At 39.3% G+C, this 24,741-nt stretch overlaps 1 protein-coding gene across 5 annotated transcripts in view; it reads left to right on the top strand.

The window, feature by feature from the left end:
* Positions 1-24,741, top strand: part of Lpin (phosphatidate phosphatase LPIN) — a 248,408-nt gene that overhangs the window by 204,440 nt on the left and 19,227 nt on the right. For 4 of the 5 annotated variants that reach the window (XM_067152289.2, XM_067152293.2, XM_067152290.2 and 1 more), the window contains 7 exons: positions 3,087-3,240; positions 5,378-5,606; positions 13,582-13,862; positions 19,511-19,648; positions 22,378-22,534; positions 24,197-24,345; positions 24,424-24,551. In XM_067152289.2, the coding sequence (XP_067008390.2) occupies positions 3,087-3,240; positions 5,378-5,606; positions 13,582-13,862; positions 19,511-19,648; positions 22,378-22,534; positions 24,197-24,345; positions 24,424-24,551 (1,236 nt within the window). The remainder of the gene's footprint in view (positions 1-3,086; positions 3,241-5,377; positions 5,607-13,581; positions 13,863-19,510; positions 19,649-22,377; positions 22,535-24,196; positions 24,346-24,423; positions 24,552-24,741) is intronic. The other variant, XM_067152292.2, reaches the window with a different exon arrangement.

Below are 24,741 nucleotides of genomic sequence, written 5' to 3'. Positions count from 1 at the left end.
TGGCAGTTACTCACAGTTTAGTTGCCACTTACGATGGGCAAGGGAAACTGTGACTGTATTCTACTGCCTCCACCCACAGGAGAGAAAGATGTCAAGTATACTGTAGCTAAAGAGTTTGCCATCTTTTAAAAATTTATATTATATGAAAGAGCTGGGAATAGAAATTGCTGAGGTTCTGCGTTTTGTGTAGCTGTCTTGCGAGTCACATGGAAGACTTGGCACTCTTGGAATTATTCATAGTACTAATTGTATCAATAATGACTAAAATTATGATAATATCATATAGTAAAGTATGTTCTCGCATACTAATACTGAAATTTTGGGTTGTAGACTAGTGCAAATTAAAGTAAAAGATATCCCCGATGATGTCTTCAGTTCTCAGTGTTGATATATACAACCCCACCCCACGGCACTTAACGCCCTTGAAAGGGCTTTGGCCTGCTCAGCCCAAAGGCCTGCAGGTTACGAGGGGTTGTGTGGTCAGCACGATGCATCCTCTCGGCCGTTATTCTGGGCTTTTGAGACCGGGGCCACCATCTTGCTGTCAGATAGCTCCTCAATTCTAAACACTAGGGCTCAGATGTTTAAGACCTAAAAATAGTCCAAATAAGGAAGCAAATATGACCTCAAAAGTGACTAGATTTGACCTCAAAAGTGACAAAATATGACGTAAAAATTGCAAAATATGACCCGAAAATGATTAAATATGGCCATTTTAAAATAAGTTACAAATCAAAACGGCAATTCCTCTGATACATATTTGTTAACTAAATTGTTTATTCTTACTTTCATATTAATTTTCTGAATATACATGTTTAGCAGTTATTCAGTCTGTTGTCCTCTATTTACTTATCAAACATTTGGGAATACATACCTATAAAGTACTAAGTTCGCTAAGATTATCAGATCACACAACATTTTAAAAGTCAAAACATGTTTGCACCCTTCATTGTTGGTTTGAAATACGATAAAACTAGAAATCAATCTATTTTTTGAAAATATTTTGGAACATTTAAGCCCAGATTACATTAATATTACTCAAATGAGTTAAAGTTTAAATCGAACACCACGAAACGAATTTAATGTTTCGAAAGACATCCACTTTTGTATGGCGGCAGGGCAAATAGTGCGAACTCATGTAACTTTTTCATTCATCTCCGCGGGTGGTAATGAATTGCATGACAAGATTAATCTTCAAATCATCAGGCATGAAAGACCTCCAATTATCACTTAACACATTCTTGTAAGAAGAGAAGCTTCTTTCTATGTTACAAGACGTTATTGGTGCATATTTAAATAATATTAAATCACTGCTGTCGAGTATGCACTCATCTTGAAATGTACTGGTGCCTTCTCCTCTAAGAGCGAAAAACGTCACTTCGATTATGCACATTTTAAAGTTTCCGTTTTACACTGACACCAACTATCCCATGTGATTGTTGTGCTGAAAGTTCAACACTTCCCACATTTTCAATACTTGCATGAATTTCTAAGCTAGCAGCTTCTAAATGAGTAATTGCACTCGATATAATTCCAAAGTTCGACTTAATATATGCCAGACTTCTGACAAACTGTTGGAAAACAATTCCTGTGCAATCTTGATAGAAGAGGCAGAGTATTCCACTTGTATTAACTACAGATGTGATACAGGAAAGCAGTTTTGTGAATACTAGTTCTCATTTGGAAAGTTGACGATGATTTTGCACAGCTATAGCTGTCGCCAAACCACCAAAATATGACCCAAATATGACGTTCCTACGAAAATAGCTCAAAATATGACCTTATGACAAAAAATAGCCAAAATATGCATTTATATGACAAATAAAAATCACTTAATTGTGAAGATAATCATCTGATTTGCATCCAGGTAAATAAAATAGAGACGAAGAAAAAATATGAAATTTCCTGAACATCCGAGCCCTACTAATCACGTAGGCTGAGTGGACCTCATACCAGCCCTCAGGTCGAGAGATAAATCCCTTACCTGGTCGGGAATCGAACCCGGGGCCTCCGGGTGACAGGCAGGCACGCTACTCCTACACCACTGGGCCGGTGTTAATATATACAGGGTGTTTTAAAAATATACATCAAAATTACAAGGTTGTATTCTTCATATTTAGAGAAGACTGAAAGTTTATATAAAAATGGGTTGGGAAATTTGTAATTTCTGAAATATCAGGCCCCTCATGTATTGCAGGTTAATGTTATTTGCTAGAATTTTGTTTGAATTTCCTGTCCTGATTACCTTTCAAGAAGTGTTTAAAATGCTCACTTCTGTCACACTATAGGCTTATGCTCATCATCTCGTGTTACAAACACGTTCTAATTATGCTAGTTGATATTGTTTGATAAGCCTGCCCAGTATTCTTCCATGAAGTGTTACTTATCTTCCAGGCAGTTGCGTACACCTATGATAAGTATACACACTGTCCGTCCTGTCCTGTGGGTTTAGAGCAGGTGAGCATGGATGCCAAGCAGTTTGGACATTTTCCTGTCCAGTGATCAAAGTGATGTACATTAAGATGCTCCCTGACAAAGACTAAAATGTGCAGGGGCACAGTTATGCTTGAAGTACATTCTTTGACAGAGTGCTGGTGACATGCCTTCCTAGAGAATGTGACATCTCATACATTATACATTTCCAGACCTTTGTTTATAGTTTCACTACACTGGGCGAGTTGGCCGTGCGGTTAGGGGCGCGCGGCTGAGAGCTCGTATCGGGAGATAGTGGGTTCGAACCCCACTGTCGGCAGTCCTGAAGATGGTTTTCCGTGATTTCCCATTTTCACACCAGGCAAATGATAGGGCTGTACCTTAATTAAGGTCACGGCCGCTTCCTTCCCATTCCTAGGCCTCTCCTCTCCCATCGTTGCCATAAGACCTGTGTCGGTGCGACGTAAAGCAAAAAAAAAAAAATTTCACTACATATGTGGAATTGGATCCTGCAATTCTGTCATGTATTTTTGAACAGTCCTGCATATATATGATAATTTTGGTTGTGGTAGATATACTACTTACGATACACATTGGTTGTTTATTGGAAGTTATCTCCAAGAATTGTAGCATAGCTCATTTCTGTGTTTCAGAGTTGGTTGATAGACTGCAGGATGAGGAAGATGCTGAGTCTGGCAATGGCACCTCCCTCCCTCAGTCGCCTCATAGTGTGGAGGGAGCCATCGGTGGGCCTAAGTCTCTAGACAGTGATTTCGAGGAGCCCAAACATTCTGTCTTCGAGAAGAAGTAAGTTCTAATCATCATGTTTTGTTTTACTTTACTACCCTTTCTCATTTTCTGATCTGTTGTGAATTCCTGTAGTTCATCATCAGACTTCATCATTGCTGTTGCATGAATGACATTGTCAGAGTACAGATAAAAAAAATTGTTTGAAAAATGGAACTGTTGAAGAAGACTTCCTAACGTTGTTTTCATGAGTTATCCCATGATAAGTTTAGGCTATTATTCTGATTGGGTTGTCATTCTCAAAGGCAGTTTAGAGATTTATTGCCAGCAAATCTTCAAGCCCCTCCTAATATGGAGAACAGATCCTTTTGTAACTGTTCTTCTTGATTAACAGACGTTACTAGTGATGGGTTGCCTTACTGAAGCCCATCTTCTCTGCCCGGGATGCCATAGAGATTTTCGCTCGTTACTCTGAGCTGGGACTTATACTGGGCTGGTGTGCCCTGGGACTTGTGTAGGTTGTGTTGCAACTCCTTGAGGTAGGACTGCCTCTGAGGGAGGTTAGGAAGGAAATTTTAGTGGAAACGTTGAGTGACAAAATGAAGAAGAATAGACTAGGGTTCGTTTGTTTGGTGGGGGGGGGGGGAATCTAAGTAGATTACAAGTGACACAGATGTGCTTTCTGCAATGGATCTTGGGTTCCTTCTTATACTGGTTTTTATCAAGTCTTGCTCTCTTATTCTACATCAGGGCCTCTCAAACGCCCAAACTCTCACGCGTGCAGAGCGAGGTGCATAGGCTCTGTGCACTGTGCATCGGTACGCTTCGCCTCAACTCGGCTTGACTCGGATGGTGTAGTGTGCTGAGAGCGACGAAGCGTTTGGTGGTAGACGACGTGTTTATCAGTGAAATAGACAAGCGCACGACAACAACATAATAATGGAGCAACCTGTTTCGAAGAAAGCAAAGACTTCCGAAAGTCCATTTCAATCGAACTGGGATCTTTCGTATTTTTTGTTTGTTTGTTTGTCGTGACGATAACGCCAAATGCTTAATCTGTGGGACGATAATTACGTGCGTAAGAAAATCATCTATTGAAAGACACTACAACAGACTACATTCGGAAAATTATTGTGAAATCATAGGAGACGTCAGAGAGAAAGAATTAAGGAAGTTGAAACAACTTGAAGAAAACCATTCTATATCCACAAATGAGTTTTGTTCCCGTAATGTAGCATTTTCATTTTGGTTACGGGTTCTGCATTTTTTAAAAATTATGTTTACATTCCTCTCAAACATGTATGTGTATTTCTAATTCACTTTTTTAATTTTTTTAATAACACTGGTAACCTTGTCCCATACAACTGTGCGTCTCCGCTCACCACACTTAAACATTTCGCAGTGGGGGAGAAACAGCAGTGAAGGTGAGGAACGCGGAGACAGGCCGAACGGGGAGACAGGTGTAGGGAGAGAGGAGTGGGGGGTCTGCACTCTGGTCAACCAAGCGAAGTCGTCTTTTGCACCGTGCACAGTGCATGCACCACGCGCATGCACCCTGAGAGGCCCTGTTCTACATTGTCTGTTTCAGTATCCATCTCTTGATATGTTCAGACCATTTTAGTCTGTTAGTTCTGTCATTCATCTTTTCTGCTCCAATTTCCTTCCTGATATATTCATTTCTAACACTTCTTTGGCAGTCCATTTCACTGGCTTGAATTTTACTCTCCTCTTGTCTTATCACTGCCCAGGTCTCAATTTTGGTGTATACTTCCTTCATTCCAACTTGGTTCCATAAATTTGCCTATTGTTAATCTTTATATCCAGCATTGCATTTTGCATTCGTTCACTTTCTAGGTATTTTAAGCCGTCCTCAATTTTAAGGTTCTGACCACCAATATTTATGAATCCTTTCCTTGCTCTGTCACCTCTTATCAGCATCATCTTGCTCTTCTCCATTCTGAATATAACTGCATTTCACAATTTTCTCATTCTTTGTTCTTGTATTTCCCACTCCTTCAGTATCAATAGCTGTACCTTCATCTCTCCTTCACCAAATGTTTCCTTTCACTCTTTCACAGTTTTGTCCATTAGTACAAAATTGTTGCTCTTTAGTTCTGATATGTGATCAGATAAGAGATTGTAGTAGAATACCAAGGATACTGAGAAATATGTAGGTTGAGTATTTTTACCTTTGCAGGTCTTATGGGGAGATCTCCATGTCACTATGTGGTGGACTTACTGGTGTTGCTGGACCTAATGAAGACTCCTTTCTTCAAAGTCTAGTCACGTACAATGATCTGGTACAAGATCCGAAGCTGATCGAGAACCCTAACCTCGTTGTAAGACTGAACGGAAAATATTACAATTGGAGGACAGTTTGTCCTCTGGTGATGTCTCTGGTGATCTTCCAAAAGCCACTGCCACAGGTAATGGTACAAACTTTATTGGGGAAAATGCTCTGTATGTTTTAATGCACAGCCATTTGGATATGATCCATTGGCCGTGTGATGGGCTGTTTGTGATTTTCTTTTATTTATGTGCACCATCTTTGGTCAAGAAGTTAGTTAAAGTAGAAGTCCGTTATAGCGAGAATTTACAATGGCGAAAAATTTACTTGCTATAGTGGATTGTCATTATACCCGATTTTCCCTAAATTTCAGAAAAGATAAGCAAAAAACTAAATACTTCACCATGCCACGTATCATGGAAACATATTGTACGTCCCGGCAAGATAATAATTTTGCTGTAAATTTTGTTTTAAAGTGGAGGAAAGTCAATTAGCAGTTGTGGGTCTTGGACTAACAGTGTGATATATTCTTAAAAGGAAGAACAACTTGCAGTAAGGCATAATTTACATGGAAAAAAGATTGCACTATTCTTCTACATAATTTTTGTAATGTATTTACTGCCTTATCATTTGCAGAGGTTATTTTATATTGCATTTACGCTCATGATTTGAATAAAAAATGATAGCAATGCAATGGAAATTCGTATCTTATTGCACGGAAACATATTAGGAATTCAATAATAATATTGATCATGTTATTTGCTTCCAATATTGGGAGAATTCGCTAAAAATAATATGCAAAGAACGTCATAAATCGAACATTGTGGATGGTGTTTACTTACAGGTTGTTGTACGGTAATAAATATAAAAGCTGTGCAATAAATATAAAGCTTGTCCACTTCTTTGAGAAATTTCTCTTCTATCTTCTTGTACGCTTCCGCTTTATTCATTTTATTGTGGTACTCTACGGAGCTCCCTAAATGAAGGCAGAGATTTGCTTCATACTTTAGCAGTTGATACACATGCAACATCCCCCGGTCATGAAGCCATTTTTGTTGTTTACATTCCTACAAATCCCAGCATGCCTGGCGACTTAGCACGTACCGTTAATACTCAAATTGCAATGGCCAATTCTGTCAAAGTCTTTGATCGACAGGACATGAATTGAGTTTCAACACACAACTTTTTATTATACGAAATAAAACACACCAGCATAATTCAAACAAGGGAGCAGTTAACGAAAACTGGCGAAAAGTGCAGCGATTAAAAATGTTTCACCATGCAAAATGAAAGTTAAAACTATTGCATTTAAAGTTTTCATTCACAACACTAAATTTGAATGCAGTAGTTACCTTACAGAGGCTTCAGGAAGGAGTCCAAAGTCGCTTGCTTCAGTCTTGTGCTGGCAATGGTGTTCCTTATCACAAAATTCTCCACTCGTTGCATAGCCACCAAATCGTCTAGTGATGTGTCATTTGCTGCATAAAATGTTTTAAAAACACCTAAAGCACTCATGACTGCAGACTGTGTTGGTACGTCTGTGATGTCCCTGTCCTCACTCTCGTCGGATTCATCATGTGAGTTAGTAGGCTTAACGAGTTCAAGAATCTCACTCTCATTCAGATCCCCGCACTCAAGCACACCTTTGTCAGCTTTTACATAATCATCAAATTGACAGGCAAAATTCCAGCTATCTGGCACTTCGAGATGGGAAGTTCCTCCTCACTAATTTCGCTTTCTGTTTCACTTCGTTGGAAGCCAGCATGTCTGAAACATGCAGAAATTGCAGCGGGAGATATGGTTTCCCACGACACTACGATACCATGGATAGCTTCCAGTACATTTCATTTCGGTACTCATTTTACCTCAAGCCTACACATTAGTGAGTTGACCAGTATGCTACAAAAGCGGTATTTAAGGAGTTTAAGTATGCCCTGATCAAGTGGTTGTAGCACACTTGTACAATTTGGTGGTTGGCATACCAATTGAATATTCCGTAGCTCAATATTTGGATGAGTGGGGCAATGGTCTATAAAAAGAAAGACTTTTCTCTTCTTCAATCCTATTCTTGAATCAAATGCTTGAAGCCACTGCTTAAAAAGCGCCAATGTAATCCATGCTTTTGTGTGCATGCTTGAAATGAACAAGAGTATAATGTATGTATGTTGGGTATTCAGCCCAAAGGCTGGTTTGTTCCTCTACAGCTCCACCAACAGCTGTCATAGATAGCCTAGGTGTCACTGAAGAGGCATACTAGGGAAATGAGGAGTGAGATAGTTTCCCGTTGCTTTCCTCAATAACTGATGACTCAGCGAAAAGGTTCTCATTGTAACTGAAGGCTATTGTACAGTTTAATATAGGAATTTTGAAGGGAGAACCTGTCGCTAAAACGGGTAAAACGTTATATTCCGTACTCGCTATAATGGACTTCTACTGTACGTTACTTCTTGCTTAGAGGCGAGGAACATTAAGCGAGTGTGTGTGTGTGTGTGTGTGTGTGTTTCTGTGTCCAGCGTGGATGACTGTATGTTATGTGTTGTATAGATAATAAGGTAGAGAGAGGGTGAGACCTGATATCGACGCATAGCATATACCTGTTGAATAACACCAAGGGGTCTGCTCAAGGCATAGCATCTTCATCCAACAGACAAATTGCCGTCAACAGTATCATATGCACATGCTCATTATGAGCACTGCGCAGGATTTTGGAATTGAACCCAGGCTTTTCCCATGCTCTTTTAGTGGTCCATCCAACCTCACATGGCTAACATTCCAATTGAGATTTTTTTTTTTTTTTCATTTACAGGATCTGAACTAGCTAACCACACAGTCAAGTCCTTAAGACTTGGACACCTTAACTACCCTGACCTTCAGGTGAGCTTCTGGGAGAAAAAGCTTTCCTCTCATTTCTATAATTTCTACTCAGTTTCAATGCACTGCAATCTTCATTGCCATGTTGCTTTCTGGCCATTGTTATTCTTTGGTTACATTTCATAATCTTATCACGTTGACTTCCACTTATTTATTTAATCGTATGGTGATTATAACAACAAATTCATAAGTCCAGGTCAAAGTTTTTCAGCCACTCTACAGCACTTTCTGAAAGATGAAACAGGTTGCTTGGGCTTCCGGAGTAGGCATGAAGAGGGCAGCACAGGATGAGATGGTCCATGGTCTGCTCCTCTCCACTGCATTCACACATTGGAGAATCCATCCAACCTCACTTATGGCATAAGAAATTGCAGCGTCCATGCTCAGTTCTTGGTCTATTGAGGCGGTACCATAGTTTTCTTGGCAGGTCGAATCCCTTCATTTTCTGAGTTGGATTTAGCTCATGAACTAATCCACTGCTTTTAAAGTTAGTTTTTTCCAAGGGTCAACTAATTTTATTAGCAGTTCGTATTGTTTTGTATGGTGGAATTTTAACATAGATATGTGTGTGTTTATTATTTGTAATGTAATGTTACTTGTATAATTTCTGCAGTAGATATTAAATCTGTGATATTTCTGATACGTTTTCTTCTGTTGACCATGAGGGGCTCTGAAAATTCTGTCAGAAGATTTACAAGAGGCTACGTCCTCACTCTACAGTATAAAATTCCTTTAGCTATCAGCCCATTGCGACTGACATAGCTTGCCCCGAAACAATGGGTGTCTCCCGCATCGGTCCGTTATCGTGTAGTAGGATTTCAGTGATGTTAGTCCTGTACGACTGACATGAGTCACTGCGTTAAACATTCAATCTGTGGAATACTACCACCACCACTACTACTCCCGTTATCCAGGGAGCTACTGGGTCAGGCTGTGGATCCTTGATCTCCATCCACTTCTCACACCTCCCTGGAGACACAAGATATGCGTGTCGCTTTTGGGAAACTTCTTAGATCTTTGTTTTGATCCACTTTTGACACTTCATAGAGGCTATTATGTCGGGCTTGCCACACCCAAAGGCATTTTATACTTAACTGCCAGATTTCAATGAGACTTCCCCTAACCTGGAAAATAGACTGTCTGCTGGGTTTCTGTGACATTTCCTCCACTGGCGGACCAGCACCCAATTAAAGGAGCTCCTCCGCCCAAAGCTATTGGCCCCTCTAGATAGTTGGGCTATTTAGCGCTGCCCAGCACTTGACGCTGAGTAGCTGGTTCTGCCTTGTACTCCATCCTGTAATCCTGGCCAGACAACTCTGTTAATACTATTTTATTATGTATATTCATTATGCATACACTTTTTGTTCTGTTTTATGGGTCTCTCCAGTTTTTTAGATTCTTTGAATCAATATTATACATAATTCAATGTTAATACAATACACTTCAACATAGTTCAGTCATTTACTCATTTATATATTGCAAACATAAGTCGTGAGTGCCAGTTACAATATTCACAACAATTGTTATATATATGCTGAATTTCAAATGTATCTATGGGTGAAATTGCAATAAGTCCTGTTGGAAAACTGAAGTTTTGAACCAACAAAAACCCAAAGTTGAATTCTGATTAAAAAAAAAAAAAACTAATAATAAATTATTAATTGGCAGTGAGTGAAATAACATCTTCAGCTTATCCCAGGTATTTCTGGGGTTGCTGAACCCATGCTCTTCTTGATGTCGCATGATTTTTCAGGTGAAAATTTCAACTTTGGATCAATCGGGAATTGAACCTCAGCCCTTGGATGGAAAGCCAGCAGCTGAACACTCAAATCACCCCACCCCTTTCCATCTTCCTGTGTGCACTGAAATGTCAACCATTGCTGCAAAGTTTTTAACATTGATACTGAATTACGTGCTTACTATCAAATACAAGTGTATTATATAAGTGAAATTGCCCCAAGTTCTGTTGGAAAACTGAAGTTTTGATTCAACTTAAGATGTTAAGGAGCATGAGACTCTGAAAACATCAGTACGGATTGACAGTGCATGCGTTGTCATGAAATATGTCACCCTTGAAACAGAACTTAATCTCCAAAACATAATACATGTTATCAGTACCCACCTTCCACTAAAAGTGATTCTGTGATATGTTCGACAACTAGAATACCAAGGTCACTCCTGGAAGTAATATTTTAAATTGGTGAAAATTTGTGTATTTTCTCAACTCCAAAAAGCAGCATTAGATCTGGCAGTTGGAGACAAGCGGGTTTGGTTAACCCATTCCGCTACAATGACGGGTACAGCCGTCAAGAGTTTTGCATTTATTAACATGCAATGACGTGTACTCAAGTCTGAAATACGTCTATCGATTTCTTTCGATTGAGATGATGTACTTTAGAATTACGTTCCTAGATAGTGCTAGCATGTTTACATGCCAATGTTATTATCCGAAGGCCATTTTGTCAACGTTTATTTTGCTTCTAAGGTCATCTTGTTTATGAAATGAATGCTACCACGGAGCAAGATGTCGTGTAAACATCGCGAGGAGGAAGAGGAAAGATTTCTGCAATTTCTTCTTGATAGTGGTGATGAAGATATCTCAGAATTCTGATAGTAGTTTTAGCAGTGATAGTGCGTCTGAGAACTGTGACTCCGCTCGTGAAAGTGATAGTGAGGATGAAGATAACTTCATACATAACCTCACCACATCGAAAAGTTGGAACTGGAGTTTGGCCAGTAATGTTCCAAAAGGCAATGAATGTGCAGTTGTTGGGGAGCTAAATACTATAGTCAGGAGGCATGTGGGTGATAATGCTACAGAATATGACATTGTGAGTCAGTTCCTTACTGACACTTTTTGGGAGGGGATTTGCAAGGTATACCATACCTTAAAATACTTCAGTTAATTGTAGTAAGTTAAACTCTAAGCCAAACTGTTGTGAGTTTGATGCAGTATGCTTTTGTAACCATTTTAGCATCCAGACATAAAATGTAGGAAAAAAAAATTGCATTCCAAGGTACACTTTTCAAGGAAAATATTTGCATGGCAATGGGTTAACAATAGTTGTATGACGTTTTTTCACTTTGTAGCTCTGACGAAATAATAATATTAATAATAATACCGTATTTGTTCGTGTATAACTCTCACTTTTTTGACAAAAAAATTAGTGTGAACATTTTTGGTGCGTGATATATGCGGGGATTTGTGTGCAAAAGATCGTATTCCTGGAAAAAACCGTAAAATTTACATTAGGCTATTGAAACAAGACAACTGGCATACTTACCCTATTCATTGTCACTGCCTTCAGTCTGAGCTATTCTCGCATGCATCATTCTGGTCACCACCCCATACTGCGTCATCCTGGCTTCCGTCCAACGCATTTCCGATGTCAGTCTTCAAGAAACTCTTCACAGCGTCTGTCGACGTAACCATAACCCTTGCCCGCATAACCCAATCACACACGAGTTCAACTGACGGCTTCTTTATTTTGCCTGCTGGCATCAGCTCATGCTCCCCTCCTGCCGTCCATTTGGCGTACAATTTACGTATGTTGTCTTTGAAGGGCTTGTTGACGAAAACATCTAAGGGTTGTAGATAATGTGCGAGTCCGAGTCCACTAGGAGTTACGAGATCAGTTTTCATTTCCTGAAGACGTTTCTTCATGTCTTCCAAGTGTTCATGGAAACTTTCCTACACTAGCATTACTGGGCATCGAAGCAGTGCCCCTAGCTGTGCTCCCAACACCGTACGGACCCAGTGCTGGACAAGAGCTGCATCCATCCTTCCTCTTGAACCTGTACATGAATGCCTTTGGGAAACTTTGTTTTAGGCACTATTTTTTCTTTTGAAAATAATGTACGTTGGCAATATTCTTCTGTCTGCGGTTATTGCTAGCATGGCAGTGCAACGCTGTATTTCACACTCAGTTCTACGTACAAGCACGCTAGATTCTCCCCTCTTGTTGATGGTGGTGTTGCATGGCATGTCGAAGTTTATCGGGGTTTGGTATGTGTTGCCAATTTGAGATAAGAGGTAATTGTTTTTCTTCTGCATTGCTATCACATGATATGATGATATAGATGTTGATTCCCATAGGGAATGAAGAACATAGTAACATGAAAATGATGAAAATCTATGATTTTATTGCTGAAATCGCTTGTCATTTTCTGGCAGAGAGATGTTCGCCTTTGCAGACACAATCCCTTTCGTGTCATGAATCTACAGATCCAACCCCGGCTCACTTTCAGATCCGTACAGCTGAATCCTCCTCTGATCACTAATTCGCGCGCTTTGAAATGCAGCATCTCGTGCGAAGATCTAAGGCCATCATTTCGCAACTCTGTAATATAATGAAGCAACTCATCTTCCAGCTCAGGAAACTTACCAGTTTTCGGCCCTCTGAATGCTTACGTGTTTGGTTGGTGGTTTCTTGCGCAGCTTTCTGTTTACGCCAGTAGCGAACATTAAACTCAGTCACACTGAATTCTTGACTAGCAGCTTTGTTACTATGTTGTTCAGCATATTTTACCACTTTGAGTTTAAACACAGCCATATAACTCCTACATTTCTCCATAACTTAAAGATCGACCTATACAAGAAAACTCAACTGAGAAACAAGAATGAAAAGTGAAGACAGAATACTGGTACTTGTCGACAATACAACAGGTGGACGATACCTAATATTGTGATCACTTGACTGCCTGGACTGGGAAACACTCCCACTTCATATGATCAGCTCTACCAGACAGGTAGCGATAAGCATATTGACAGTGGTGGAAAAGTGAGAGGGATGGCTGAGTGGGAGTGGCTAGGAATGCTGCCCTGGGGTGGGTGTTTGCAAGTTAGGCATTTTTGTTACAACAGCTGGCCTCAACCGTTCTGCAGGTAGAAAGAAATATAGCTTCTTCTTGTACTATCACGTACAAAGTACCGTAACAGCAATTGGTGCATTCCCAATATTTAATGTAGGCACGTCAATGAAATACCCAAACTTTATTTTGTATATGTACCGTATGTCTTTATGACAATGTCAGAAATTAATGCGAGTTATGTGCGGGGATTTTTTCCTGCAATTTCAAATGTTAAAAATGGGGTGCGAGATATATGTGGTGGTACTGGTATATGCGAGCAAATACGGTAATTACTTTATAGCTGTATCATGTATTTTCCTGATAAGTTTTATTTTTTCAGTGTAATTGAGAGTTGTCAGCCATCTAAGTTTTAAAATGTTTACTTTTTCTAGGAGGTTATTGATACCCTCTCCAATGAATACATGCCTCTGAAGAAAACTGTTGTGCAAAAGAAGGATGTAAAATACTCAGGATATTCCTCCTGGTTCTCCTGGAGGCGTACTAGTGAACCAAAGAAGATGTCAGTTGATGGTCAGAGTGAAGAGGAACTGGTTTCCTCTCCAGAGTCTGAGAAACCTGGAGATATGAAAGAGCCTCAAACTCCTGACACCCCACTGTCCGATATTGCCGAGACAGAAATTGGCTTAGATGAGCCATCGAAACCAGTTCTGAAGTGAGTGATGATTATTTTTTGAAGGTATCCAGAAGTGATTTAATATTTAACATTAACAAGTTGAGTGTTGGTCCTCATTTCCCATAAGCTAACATTCTGTCAGTAATGGTGGTATGGAAATTACCTCACTCACCTCATTACAAAACAATTAATTAGGAGGATACATTTAATTTTTTGCTTTGTAAAGTGAAAACCATCAATATGGAATGATTCTAATATCACTTCCTGTTGTTGTGGACTTTTGTCCAAATGATTAACTTTGTGGATTTTCGGGCGAGATGATTTTTATGGCCTTTCTAAAATGCTTCAGGTATCAAAGGAATGAGTGTATTTTAACTCTCTTAGTACCATACTAGTTTAGAGTACCACCCAGTTTACAGCTCAGTTTGGTAGACTGAAGATGATGAACCATAGTTTTCCCAATTTATGAAGTTGAGTATTTGAACATTATGCCACACTTTTCAGAAAGGATGGTTGTATAGATATCGATAATGAATACTGTCAACTGAAATCTCGTTTGAGGAAGAAAATGTGTTTTCCACAAGAGTGACTTGAAGCAATTATAATTCTTTAGATTTGGACCAATAAGCCTCAAATTTAGGCACTCGTCTAGGGAAGGTGTGGTAGGATGTCTTATGATGTGTACTCATAGTCAGACGTAAAAAGAAAGTGTGTTTTTCCACCTGGCAGTTATTGAAGAAAATAAATTTTCATATCATTGTCTACAAGGAAAAATTGTGAAGGTTTACGCTTTATCAGTCATTACTACTTAACACTTGCAGAGCCCCAAACATAATGGATGAAGTCATGGTTTTCACTTTTCATAGTGTACATAAGATCTCTTTACTGGTCCACTATCCTTATTACAACACAGCACGTCATTTTCGTTACAACTCAAAATTTTTTTTGGTAGTGCTCTTTGTGTATTTGGATCTGTCAGATGATGTGCTGGAGGTGAAAGCTGGTTCTCCAATATTCTCATCTTGGTGAGCTTCAGTAATTCAGGATGTAAATGTAAGTCTTGTCATTACTTTGCTATCAGAATTTTTCTGACATACATCACATATTGTTGCTATTTATTAAGCAAGCCGGAGACACTTAGTAAAGAATACACCAAGTACAAGCACTGATTACAGCAATGCAATTTGGCAATAGTGGATATAGTGTTTGTGCCTTTTTTTGTGTCCTACAACAACTGGTTTTTACTTCCATCAACAAAGCAATGCTTGGAATTAGCATTTAATTAGGCATGTACACAAGAGCGAAATTATGCTCCTGGCAATTTTAGCAGTCGGGAGGAGCAGTCGTACTCCTCAGCACTCTTAAGGGTTATAAAAAGAAATTTGGGGTGGAGAGAAATTTGTCCTGAGGTAATATTCTCATCCTCTTACATATGTACCCTTGTTAGTCATGTTCCTTTTGAGAACCTACCTCTATTGGAAACATGCTTCTTTGTCACATTGTCATATTTCCACAAATAACATATGTTTTATCAAAATTGAAATACTAAGAATCTTGGAAATCTGATATGCTCACCTGTGAAAATACTTTTAGAATCAGTTTTGTTTTAATTGCTTTATTGCCAAAACTATAATTTTGTTCAGAAAGCATTTACATCAGGAGTTACAACACAGTTTTTTGTTATTTGGAGGCAAAACGATCCAATTATTATTTGAAGAGCTCTTCTATTAATATTTTTGCCATGTGTGGATGCATATCCTTGATTCCATATCTGGGTGGCAGTCTTCCAGCTTTGATAAACAATAAAGCAGAGGAGAAAACTTTGCGCATTCTCTCTTTCTCTGTTCACATCGAAGAGGGAAGTTGGAAAGTAGAAAAGAACTTCTCATGGGAGTAGTGTCAAGACTTTTCTTATCTTGTCCTATGTTCCAATATTTATAATATTTAACACATTGTATCAGCAAATCAGCTGAGTTGTGAGTGTGTTAAAATTTAATCTCCCTGTGAATGTAATATAGAATCTCAGAAGTGCTAATACAGTATAAATTTTGTGCAAGTCGTTTTGGAGATCTCTAAAGGGATACAGATACTATGATGTGGTATTAGAAATGAATAAAACCTTCGGGTATGAAGAGTGATTCATAACTGCAATTAAAACGAAGGAAGGATCTCCTTCTGTATATAACTATGTGCTGGGCATAATCAAACACTGTTATTAGGATATTTAGCATACATGTAAATGTTTTATTTTTTAACAATATTTAAATTACGTTAAAGGTCCGACTCGTTGGCTGAATGATCTTCGGTTCAGAGGATCCCGGGTTCAATTCTCAGCCGGGTTGGGGATTTTAACCTTCATTGGTTAATTCCGTTGGTCCGGGGGCTGGGTGTTTGTGCTGTCCCAAACATCCCTGCAACTCGCCCACCACCCATAACACTATCTTCCACCACAATTACACGCAGTTACCTACGCATGGCAGATGCTGCCCACCCTCATCGGAGGGTCTGCCTTACAAGGGCTGCACTCGGCTAGAAATAGCCACACAAAATTATTATATCACGTTAAACTACATTTTTGAGGAAAATTACACTGTAAACTGTGTTGTGAGGAATTTCAGTTTTGATGTTTCATTCCCTTTTGTATATTTGTATGCTATGACTTTGTGGTTCATTGCTTGTGTGCTTTTGTGAATTCTTTATCCCTGTTAAACCCATCCCTTTTCAAACATGACAGCAAAAATTGCAGAGAAATTTTTCTGTAAAATGGGGGATCTTTGGGGAAATAGCCAAAAGAATGCAGTGGACTGTTATGAATATTGAGCAGTATTTTAGAAAACTGCATGCAGAATATTAGGTGAATGGAGGGTGGATGATTTTACTATCTCAGGGTGATGGTTAGTCATAAGCCGTGGTATTTAGTTCTATATATATTTTATAGGAATCGTGAATGGCATGGTCAAATTACATATAGTTAAGAACGTGAATATATTTCTGAAACTGACCAATTTTTCTGTAGGGAGAAGATGCTGAGAATGATTGATCTGCTTATTTAACATCCAGGAAGTATGAAGATATTAGTTTTGTCAGAGAATGGCAGAATTCTTCAGGCATTGGAACTAGGACAGGGAAATTGCAAATTACATCTGATTAGGGAACTATTTGGGTTGGTCCAGACAGATTACAATGAAACTTGAGTGAATGATCGGTTGGTATACTGTACATTTAATAGTGATGATCACTTTGTTGTAAAATCAATAGTACTGTTGTAATTAATTGCTGGGCAGATCAGAGCAGTTAGCTGGTGATGTATCCACAATAGAAATATGCCGATAATTTTATTTTAAAGTTATGTTGACTAAAAACAACATTTTGACCACATGAACAGAATGTAGAATATATAAATATCCACTGCCTAACAAAAAAATTGAAGTACCCAGAAGAAATGGTTAGTTGTCAATGTAATTTTGTTTGTACATGTACACACCAACGGGTATGTAAATGATTAGAGTTGCAATTCTCTAACAGGTAGAACGGCCACCAGAGTGCATTAGTGTTGTTTTTTTTTTTTGCTAGGGTCTTTACGTCGCACCGACACAGGTAGGTCTTATGGCGACGATGGGATAGGAAAGGCCTAGGAGTTGGAAGGAAGCGGCCGTGGCCTTAATTAAGGTACAGCCCCAGCATTTGCCTGGTGTGAAAATGGGAAACCATGGAAAACCATCTTCAGGGCTGCCGATAGTGGGATTCGAACCTACTATCTCCCGGATGCAAGCTCACAGCCGCGCGCCTCTACGCGCACAGCCAACTCGCCCGGTATTAGTGTTGTTACCAGGCCTGATAGGGTATATAGGGGCCGTAGACAGTGTAGGATGTTAAGTAATCACTGTGCAGGACACTGAGATGTCACATACTCGTGCGAGAGAGCCTTATCAGCACCTGACAAGAGTTTGAAAGGGGCCTCATTCTGGGTCTCCATTGGCCAGCTGGTCAAATTGTGCATTATCCAGATTTGTGGGGCATTTAGATGTGACAGTGGCTCAGTATTGAACTGCATGAGAACGTGAGGGCAGGCATACTTGTCATCAAAGTTCCGGTCGACCATGTCTGACCACCACAAGGGAGAAGCGCCGTATTGTGCACCAGGCACATTATAACCCCTTCACATCTGTGCTTGCCATCTGAGAACAAGTAACGGACTCCCTGCAACATTCTGTGTCATCCCACACCATTGGTCGGAGACTAGCAGGAGCCGGACTAGGGAATCGCCATCCCATGCGTAGGCTGCTGACACTACAACACAATTGGCTGCATTTGGAATGGTGCCTTGACAGCAAAGCATCGACTGCTGATGAATGGTGTCGCATTGTTTTCAGTGATGAATCGCTGTTCTGCACTACTCCGGATGTCCATCATGTGAGAGTATGGTGGCGACCTGGGGAAAGGTCCCATTCTTCCAGTGTTTTGGAGAGGCACAGTGGTGTTACTCCTAGCGTCATGGTGTGCGGAGACATTGGGTATGACTTAAGGTCATGGCTGGTAGTGATTGAGAGAACTCTGACAGCACAGCAGTATGTCACGGGTACACTGCGTCCTCGTGTTACCTTTCATGTGACAGTATCGTGGTATCATTTTTCAACAGGACAGTGGTCATCCACACACGGCACGTGTCTCTGTTCTGTCTGCATGGTGTTAAGGTACTCCCATGGTCAACAAGATCTGTCCCCGATAGAATATGTGTGGGACCAGCTTGGACGTCAACTCCGTCCCAGTACCAGGATATCAAGGACCAGTTACAACAGTTGTGGGCCAGCTTGCCTCAGAAGAGGACGCAAAGGCTTTGACACCCTTCCCAACCGAATCAGTGCATGAATCCAGGCCAGAGTGGGTGCAGTGTCATACTGATAAGGGGGCTCATACTGTCCAGCACTTTGTAAATTTGACTCGATTTTGTAATCACTGAATGACATCGCAAACCCTCTCAACACATGAAGTTTTGTATAGTTTCCTACTCCCATTGTGGGTGCTTTTTTTTTTTCAGGCAGTGTATTATCAGAATATTAGTTTGAATACTTGAGCATCATTTATAATGGAAGCTAAAATATTGTATAGTTCAAAATGTTGGTCATCTGTATAAACGTGCTTTATAATCTTCTATTGGCGCAAACAAGGAAACTTCTGTGTTCTGTTCGGAATTGCTCATTTTGTCATGCTGTGGACTGGTTATGTAACAATGGCAGATATGTAGCGATGGTCTGATGTCTCAGTTGATAGTCTTACCAAGTTTCAATGCAGTCAGTACCTTAGATACATCACATTCTGTTTAAAACTGCAGCAACAAATTGCTGTATTTATTAAGTATGTAAATATTATTTTACTGATCAACTATTACCATTAAGTTTGTGATGTCATAATTGATCATTTTGCCAAGTTTCATTGCAATTTAGAAATGGAAGAAGTGATGCTGTGAAACATTGAGTGAGCTGGATAGGGACAGGGATGTGCAAGGCTCTAATAGTTTATAGAATGGGAAAGTTGTATAACTCTCGTCATTGTTATGATTTTGTTAGGTTTCTTCTTCCCTTGCCCTGCACCATGGTCTCAAGACACCATTGTCCTCTCAAACCTTTCCTACTCGTGTGTTCTATGATGGTGTGTATATCACTGCACTTGTGTTGTCCTTAATGCAGGGGTCTGAGTAGCATTGAAGAAGAGATCCAGAAGGCTACTGGGTATATAGATTCATCTCCCGAGGCAAAGGAGGTCCAGGGCGATGAAATGGGTGTTGCAACTCAAACTAACTTCCCATTGGCTGATACTCGCAAAGAGTAGGTATATTTAAAAAAAATATGTACATGGAAGGTATTTTGCAAATTAAATCCTTTTCCATAATTGCATTTTGAAAAATGGTGATTTCTAACATCAGCACTGTCCCATTGTGTCCTTTCACTGATAATTGTCATTCATGCTAATAACTTCTTTGTGAGATTAATTGCAACTTAACTCCTCAAGCTGATTTTTTTTTTTTTTAAGAGGATTGTTGCCCAGTTGTATTTCCTCTTAAAACAATCACTGCCACCCCCCCCCCCCCCCCCCCCCCCCCAAGTTGCAATTTATATACTCTCAGGTCTTACTGTAGTTGCGCCTCTGCATGTGCTCAGCTCCTGTGTAGCAGTAACTGCTGCTGCTGCTACTACTGCTACTTTTTCTTTCAGGGGTGCTTTTTCTTCCTGTTATATTCTCATCACTTCTACTTTCATTTTTCTCTTCACTTCTTGTGTTAACATGGGTGACTTGGCTCAACTTCCTCTGTGTGTGGTTCTTTAGACAGTTAATTTGTTCCAGAATAGAAGTCATAACAATATAAGCATTGTTTATTGAAGGGTGGAGTGTTCTGGTATGTCATAGTTACAGTTCAATATATTTCAGTGTAATATATTTTATATCACAATATTTCCAGGTAACTGTAAATACATTTACGTATATAAGATCTGCACTTCAATGTCCAATTGCTGTTGTTGTGAATTACCATTGGACATAAACAACACTTCAAACCGACTCTTAATAAAATGTAGTACTTGTGACAAAATCTGTATATAGTTTAACCCTTGTATTGGCAGTGTTAAGTTCTCTACCGGGAGCAATTTCATAAGGAAATTATGCAGTCGAATACTTTATTTTTAGCTGTATCACTCCAGAATTGGGAATCCCAAAAATAGTGTCAGTTCCTTCAGAAAGGAAATGTGTTTATCTTATTTAAGGAACATCCTTCAGCTAACAGTTGGGATAACATACCATGAAGTATTATCATGTGGGGAATGGTAGATGCTTTAAAACTGACTGCCAGTGTTTGAACAGTTCATTGCATACTGGGCAGGTCCCAGGACAATAGTCATTGTCACTGTTTCCACAATGATACTGAAACCCTTTCTCATTCCTGGGATATTGCTCTCACGGAGAAGCTTTGTGCGACAATACACAGTACGATCCATCATTGCTAAGGGATAATGAGAGAATGGCTATACTGTGTGTGAAGAGTCCATAGCTCGTCAGAGAATGGAAGTCCGCACAGGATTTATATTGTAGCCTTCAGAGACGAAGTTGAAGGATACTGTATATCATAGAGCTTGCTGTTAGATTTAATGATAATGTTACTGGCTTTACGTCCCATTAACTACTTTTTATGGTTTTTGGAGATGCCGAGGTGCCGGAATTTAGTGCCGCAGAAGTTCTTTTATGTACCAGTAAATCTACCGACAATCAACGTCTGCGTCTTTATTATACATCGCTAGCTGCTGCAACCGGTTGTACACTGCCTCTGTGTAACGTCGCTGGAAATTGGAAAATAATGAAGAGAGAATGAGAGAAGAGAGAATGACATTCTATTAGCCTCTAAAAAATGTTTCTCAAATCCGCAGAATGGCATCAAAACATGCGACCCTTCGAATTCTTAGAAAGGTCACGGCTACTCAGTGGCAGAGCTGTAATGCATCTAGTGTACCTGACTCTTAGTAAAATTATTTAATAGACTGCAGGAATATTTTCATGATGGATCATTGTAAAGATGCGTGGAACAGGTATTGCTAGCAAAGTTTCAATGGGTTCTCATCGATATTGTGATGTCACCATCACAGCTTCTGCTTCGAACGTTAGCATTGCCACGTCCTGGGGGTCACCTGGTGGTGAATGAACGTACCATTTTCCACTTCTATTATAACGTTCCAAATTTAAAGTGTCATTGTTTAAGAAGCCTTTCTCGTGGACAGTCGAGATTTCTTCTGAGGACGCAGGGCACAGTTAAGAATCTCACCTTATTTTCTTGACACGGCATAAGCCGAAAAGCCTATACATTATCATGTCTTTAGTATCGTGTCTTTAAGTACGAGCCGTGAAAGCATTAATGACAATATGGTCCAATTTAATAGGCTGTAGAAGTTTCACATCTGAATATACCTGCTTTGTCTCATGGTAGTTCATCCTCTAGAATCAAACCTCTTGCTTTCAAGAGGGATGAAAGAAGTGCCCATACTTGCTTTACTTTCAGGATTCTTTTTTTTTCTTCCCCTTTTGAAAAATTGAGGAACAAAATCTTCAACCCTGACAGTAACACGTCTATAAATATCGCTTTAGTTACACCACACGTATCGAAGACGTGTCACTCAAAGCCTATTATTTAAAGTTACATTAAAGTTACTAGATGGAATGAACAAGGAATAGAGGTGGTGGAGGGGATAATTCTCCCCTCCTTAAGAGGAATAGATGGCATTCATTCGCACAACATGTCAGAAAAACGTATGGTGTTACTGTCAGGGTTAAAAGCTGTTAATAAGCAATTTCATAATCATAATAATGTTTATATGGGCTTTATTTAAAATACATTAAGGAATATTTTTTTGAAATATCTAATGAAACTCTTTTAAATTAGAAGTGAGATAGTTTGTCACATGGTCTCACCGTTACGATGATGTTCTCAGGTTATAACATAACATCTTGTTTTAAATTAATATATTCTTACTTCAGGGCAGAATGTTTCAACTGTTACTGTTTGTTATGACAGTTCCAAGGAGGAAGGTTACAGCGGCTCAAATTCTTCCGACGAGTCTGACAGTGGACGGGGCAAGACCAAAGGTGTGAAAATTCCCAAGGAGAGAAGGAGCTACTATGAGGGCATGGAGAAGTACCGCAAGACCCTTCGTCTGTCCTCGAGCCAAATAGTGAGTAGAAGAGAAGACAATAAAATGATGTATTCATCCTGGCAAAGTTAAGGATGTGTTCCATTTCTTACACTAAACTTAATACAGTGGACACGTTCATATCTGGCCGACCTGGTGAATAATGTCACTTCTGGATTTCCATGCTTCTAAGCACCCAAGCTGCCTCCCTTCGCACCCCGCTCACAGTTAAGATGTAACTTGTTTCATTTTTCTTATCACTTACAATAGCAGGTTCTGTTTTTAGTTTGCTAATTTATTCAGTACAGTAAGCAGGTGTGCTGTTTCATTGATTGTAAAATGGGTGCTGGGGAAAGAAAACAAAGTTTTAATGCATTTGAATGTTTAGATAAAGGTGAATCTGTGCAGTCAATGTATAAAAAAAGGTACAGTAAATAATAGGTGAAAATGTCTGCAAGACTGTTTTGATTCATGGCAGACAATTGTATTATGTATGTACTGTCCATTTTTTTCGTTGTTAGTTGACTTATTGTCATAAAATTTGAGTCGTAAATTATATTAAAACTCAATAGTGTCTAAAGCTTAAAGTCTTAAATGCGTAGAAATATTCTGCTTCATGTATTGATTTGAAGTATGCTTCTGTAATCTATTAGTTGTAAACGGTAAAATGCAACTATTGGTAGTTTCCTCGAACTAGTCTTGATTTGACAAGCAGATTTTACATTGGAAGTAGTTCGTTTTTATGAGAGCTTAGTCAAAAGGGGCGTCAATCTGAGAATCTTGAGGTGTTGATATGTTTTCTTTTTTTCACAATATTAAAATGATGGTGCGTCCCTTTGACTGCAACTACAATGCCTCGTGGTACTTGTTACATTACGATGACTGCTTGCTTTCGTGTTTCTACTCCTTGTCAACTAACAATTGTTTTTAAAAACTAAAGAACTTGCGAATTTTAGCCAAATCTCATTATTGTGAAGATATTACTGTGTTTTGGACGTCAGTGTTATTAGAATTAACAAATATCCCAATTTTAGCACTGTCATTTAAATTGTCCATTGTGTTTACAAGTACCTATGTTTATGTATTTTACCACTTAGTTTTTAGAATCATAAGTACAAACTAGTTATAAGCAAATTAACGATGACAGGTCTTAACCTTGAGATAAATTACAAAGGCTGAGGATGCTTGAAACCAAGAGAAACATGTCCCTTTTAATGTAGTGTTGTAGCAATATGAATTTCTAACAACACAAAATCAATCATATTGAAAATGTGGAATAGAAAATAAAATAATACAAATTTGTATGCAAATTATAGCAAATTTCAATACGGGTCTAAACATGAGATTAGTTACATATAAGTGGTATGTTCCGAGCTGTCAGCGGAGAGATGGCATGGAATGACATTAGTAGACGATTAAGTTTGAGTAGCGTCTTTAAAAGTAGGAAAGATCACAATATGAAGATAAATTTGGAATTCCAGAGGACAAATTGGGGCAAATATTCATTTATAGGAAGGGGAGTTTGGGATTGGAATAACTTACCAAGGAAGGTGTTCAATAAATTTCAAATTTCTTTGAAATCATTTAAGAAAAGGCTAGGAAAACAACAGATAGGGCATCTACCACCTGGGCGACTGCCCTAAATGCAGATCAGTATTGATTGATTGATTGATTGATTGATTGACTTCTTTGATGTTGTTTCAGGCTGGTCTTAATCTCAAGGAGGGAGGGAACGAAGTGGTGTTCAGCGTGACCACTGCTTACCAGGGAACGACTCGCTGCAAGTGTCACATCTACAAGTGGCGCTTTGATGACAAGGTGGTCATTTCGGACATAGATGGGACAATCACCAAGTAAGTATTTCAGCTGGTTGGAGTATAGCCCTCTGTCCCTGTATCTTTCTTTGACCGTGCTTGTTTTCTGTGCCGCAGGTCTGATGTTCTCGGTCACATCCTTCCAATAGTGGGTAAGGATTGGGCTCAGAGTGGAGTTGCCCAACTCTTTACCAAGATCAAGAACAATGGCTACAGACTGCTCTATCTCTCAGCTAGAGCTATTGGTAAGTGAGCGTTTGAAGTGCATCATAAAAGAACTTTTCATTTTGGCTTGGAGCATAATAATGATACATTGAATGCAGACCAGTGAGCTGAGCTGAAGCCAATTTAGGGGGTTTAATTCTGGGGCTCAGTTGTCTGGATTTGAAGGTGACAAGTAGATTTAGAGTTCCTGTGGGACAAAATTTCATCACC

Source organism: Anabrus simplex, chromosome 8 (assembly GCF_040414725.1).
Source record: "Anabrus simplex isolate iqAnaSimp1 chromosome 8, ASM4041472v1, whole genome shotgun sequence".
Classification (NCBI taxonomy): domain Eukaryota; kingdom Metazoa; phylum Arthropoda; class Insecta; order Orthoptera; family Tettigoniidae; genus Anabrus; species Anabrus simplex.
The sequence above is the reverse complement of the archived record's forward strand: the minus strand, read 5'-3'. Positions and strand labels throughout refer to the sequence as shown.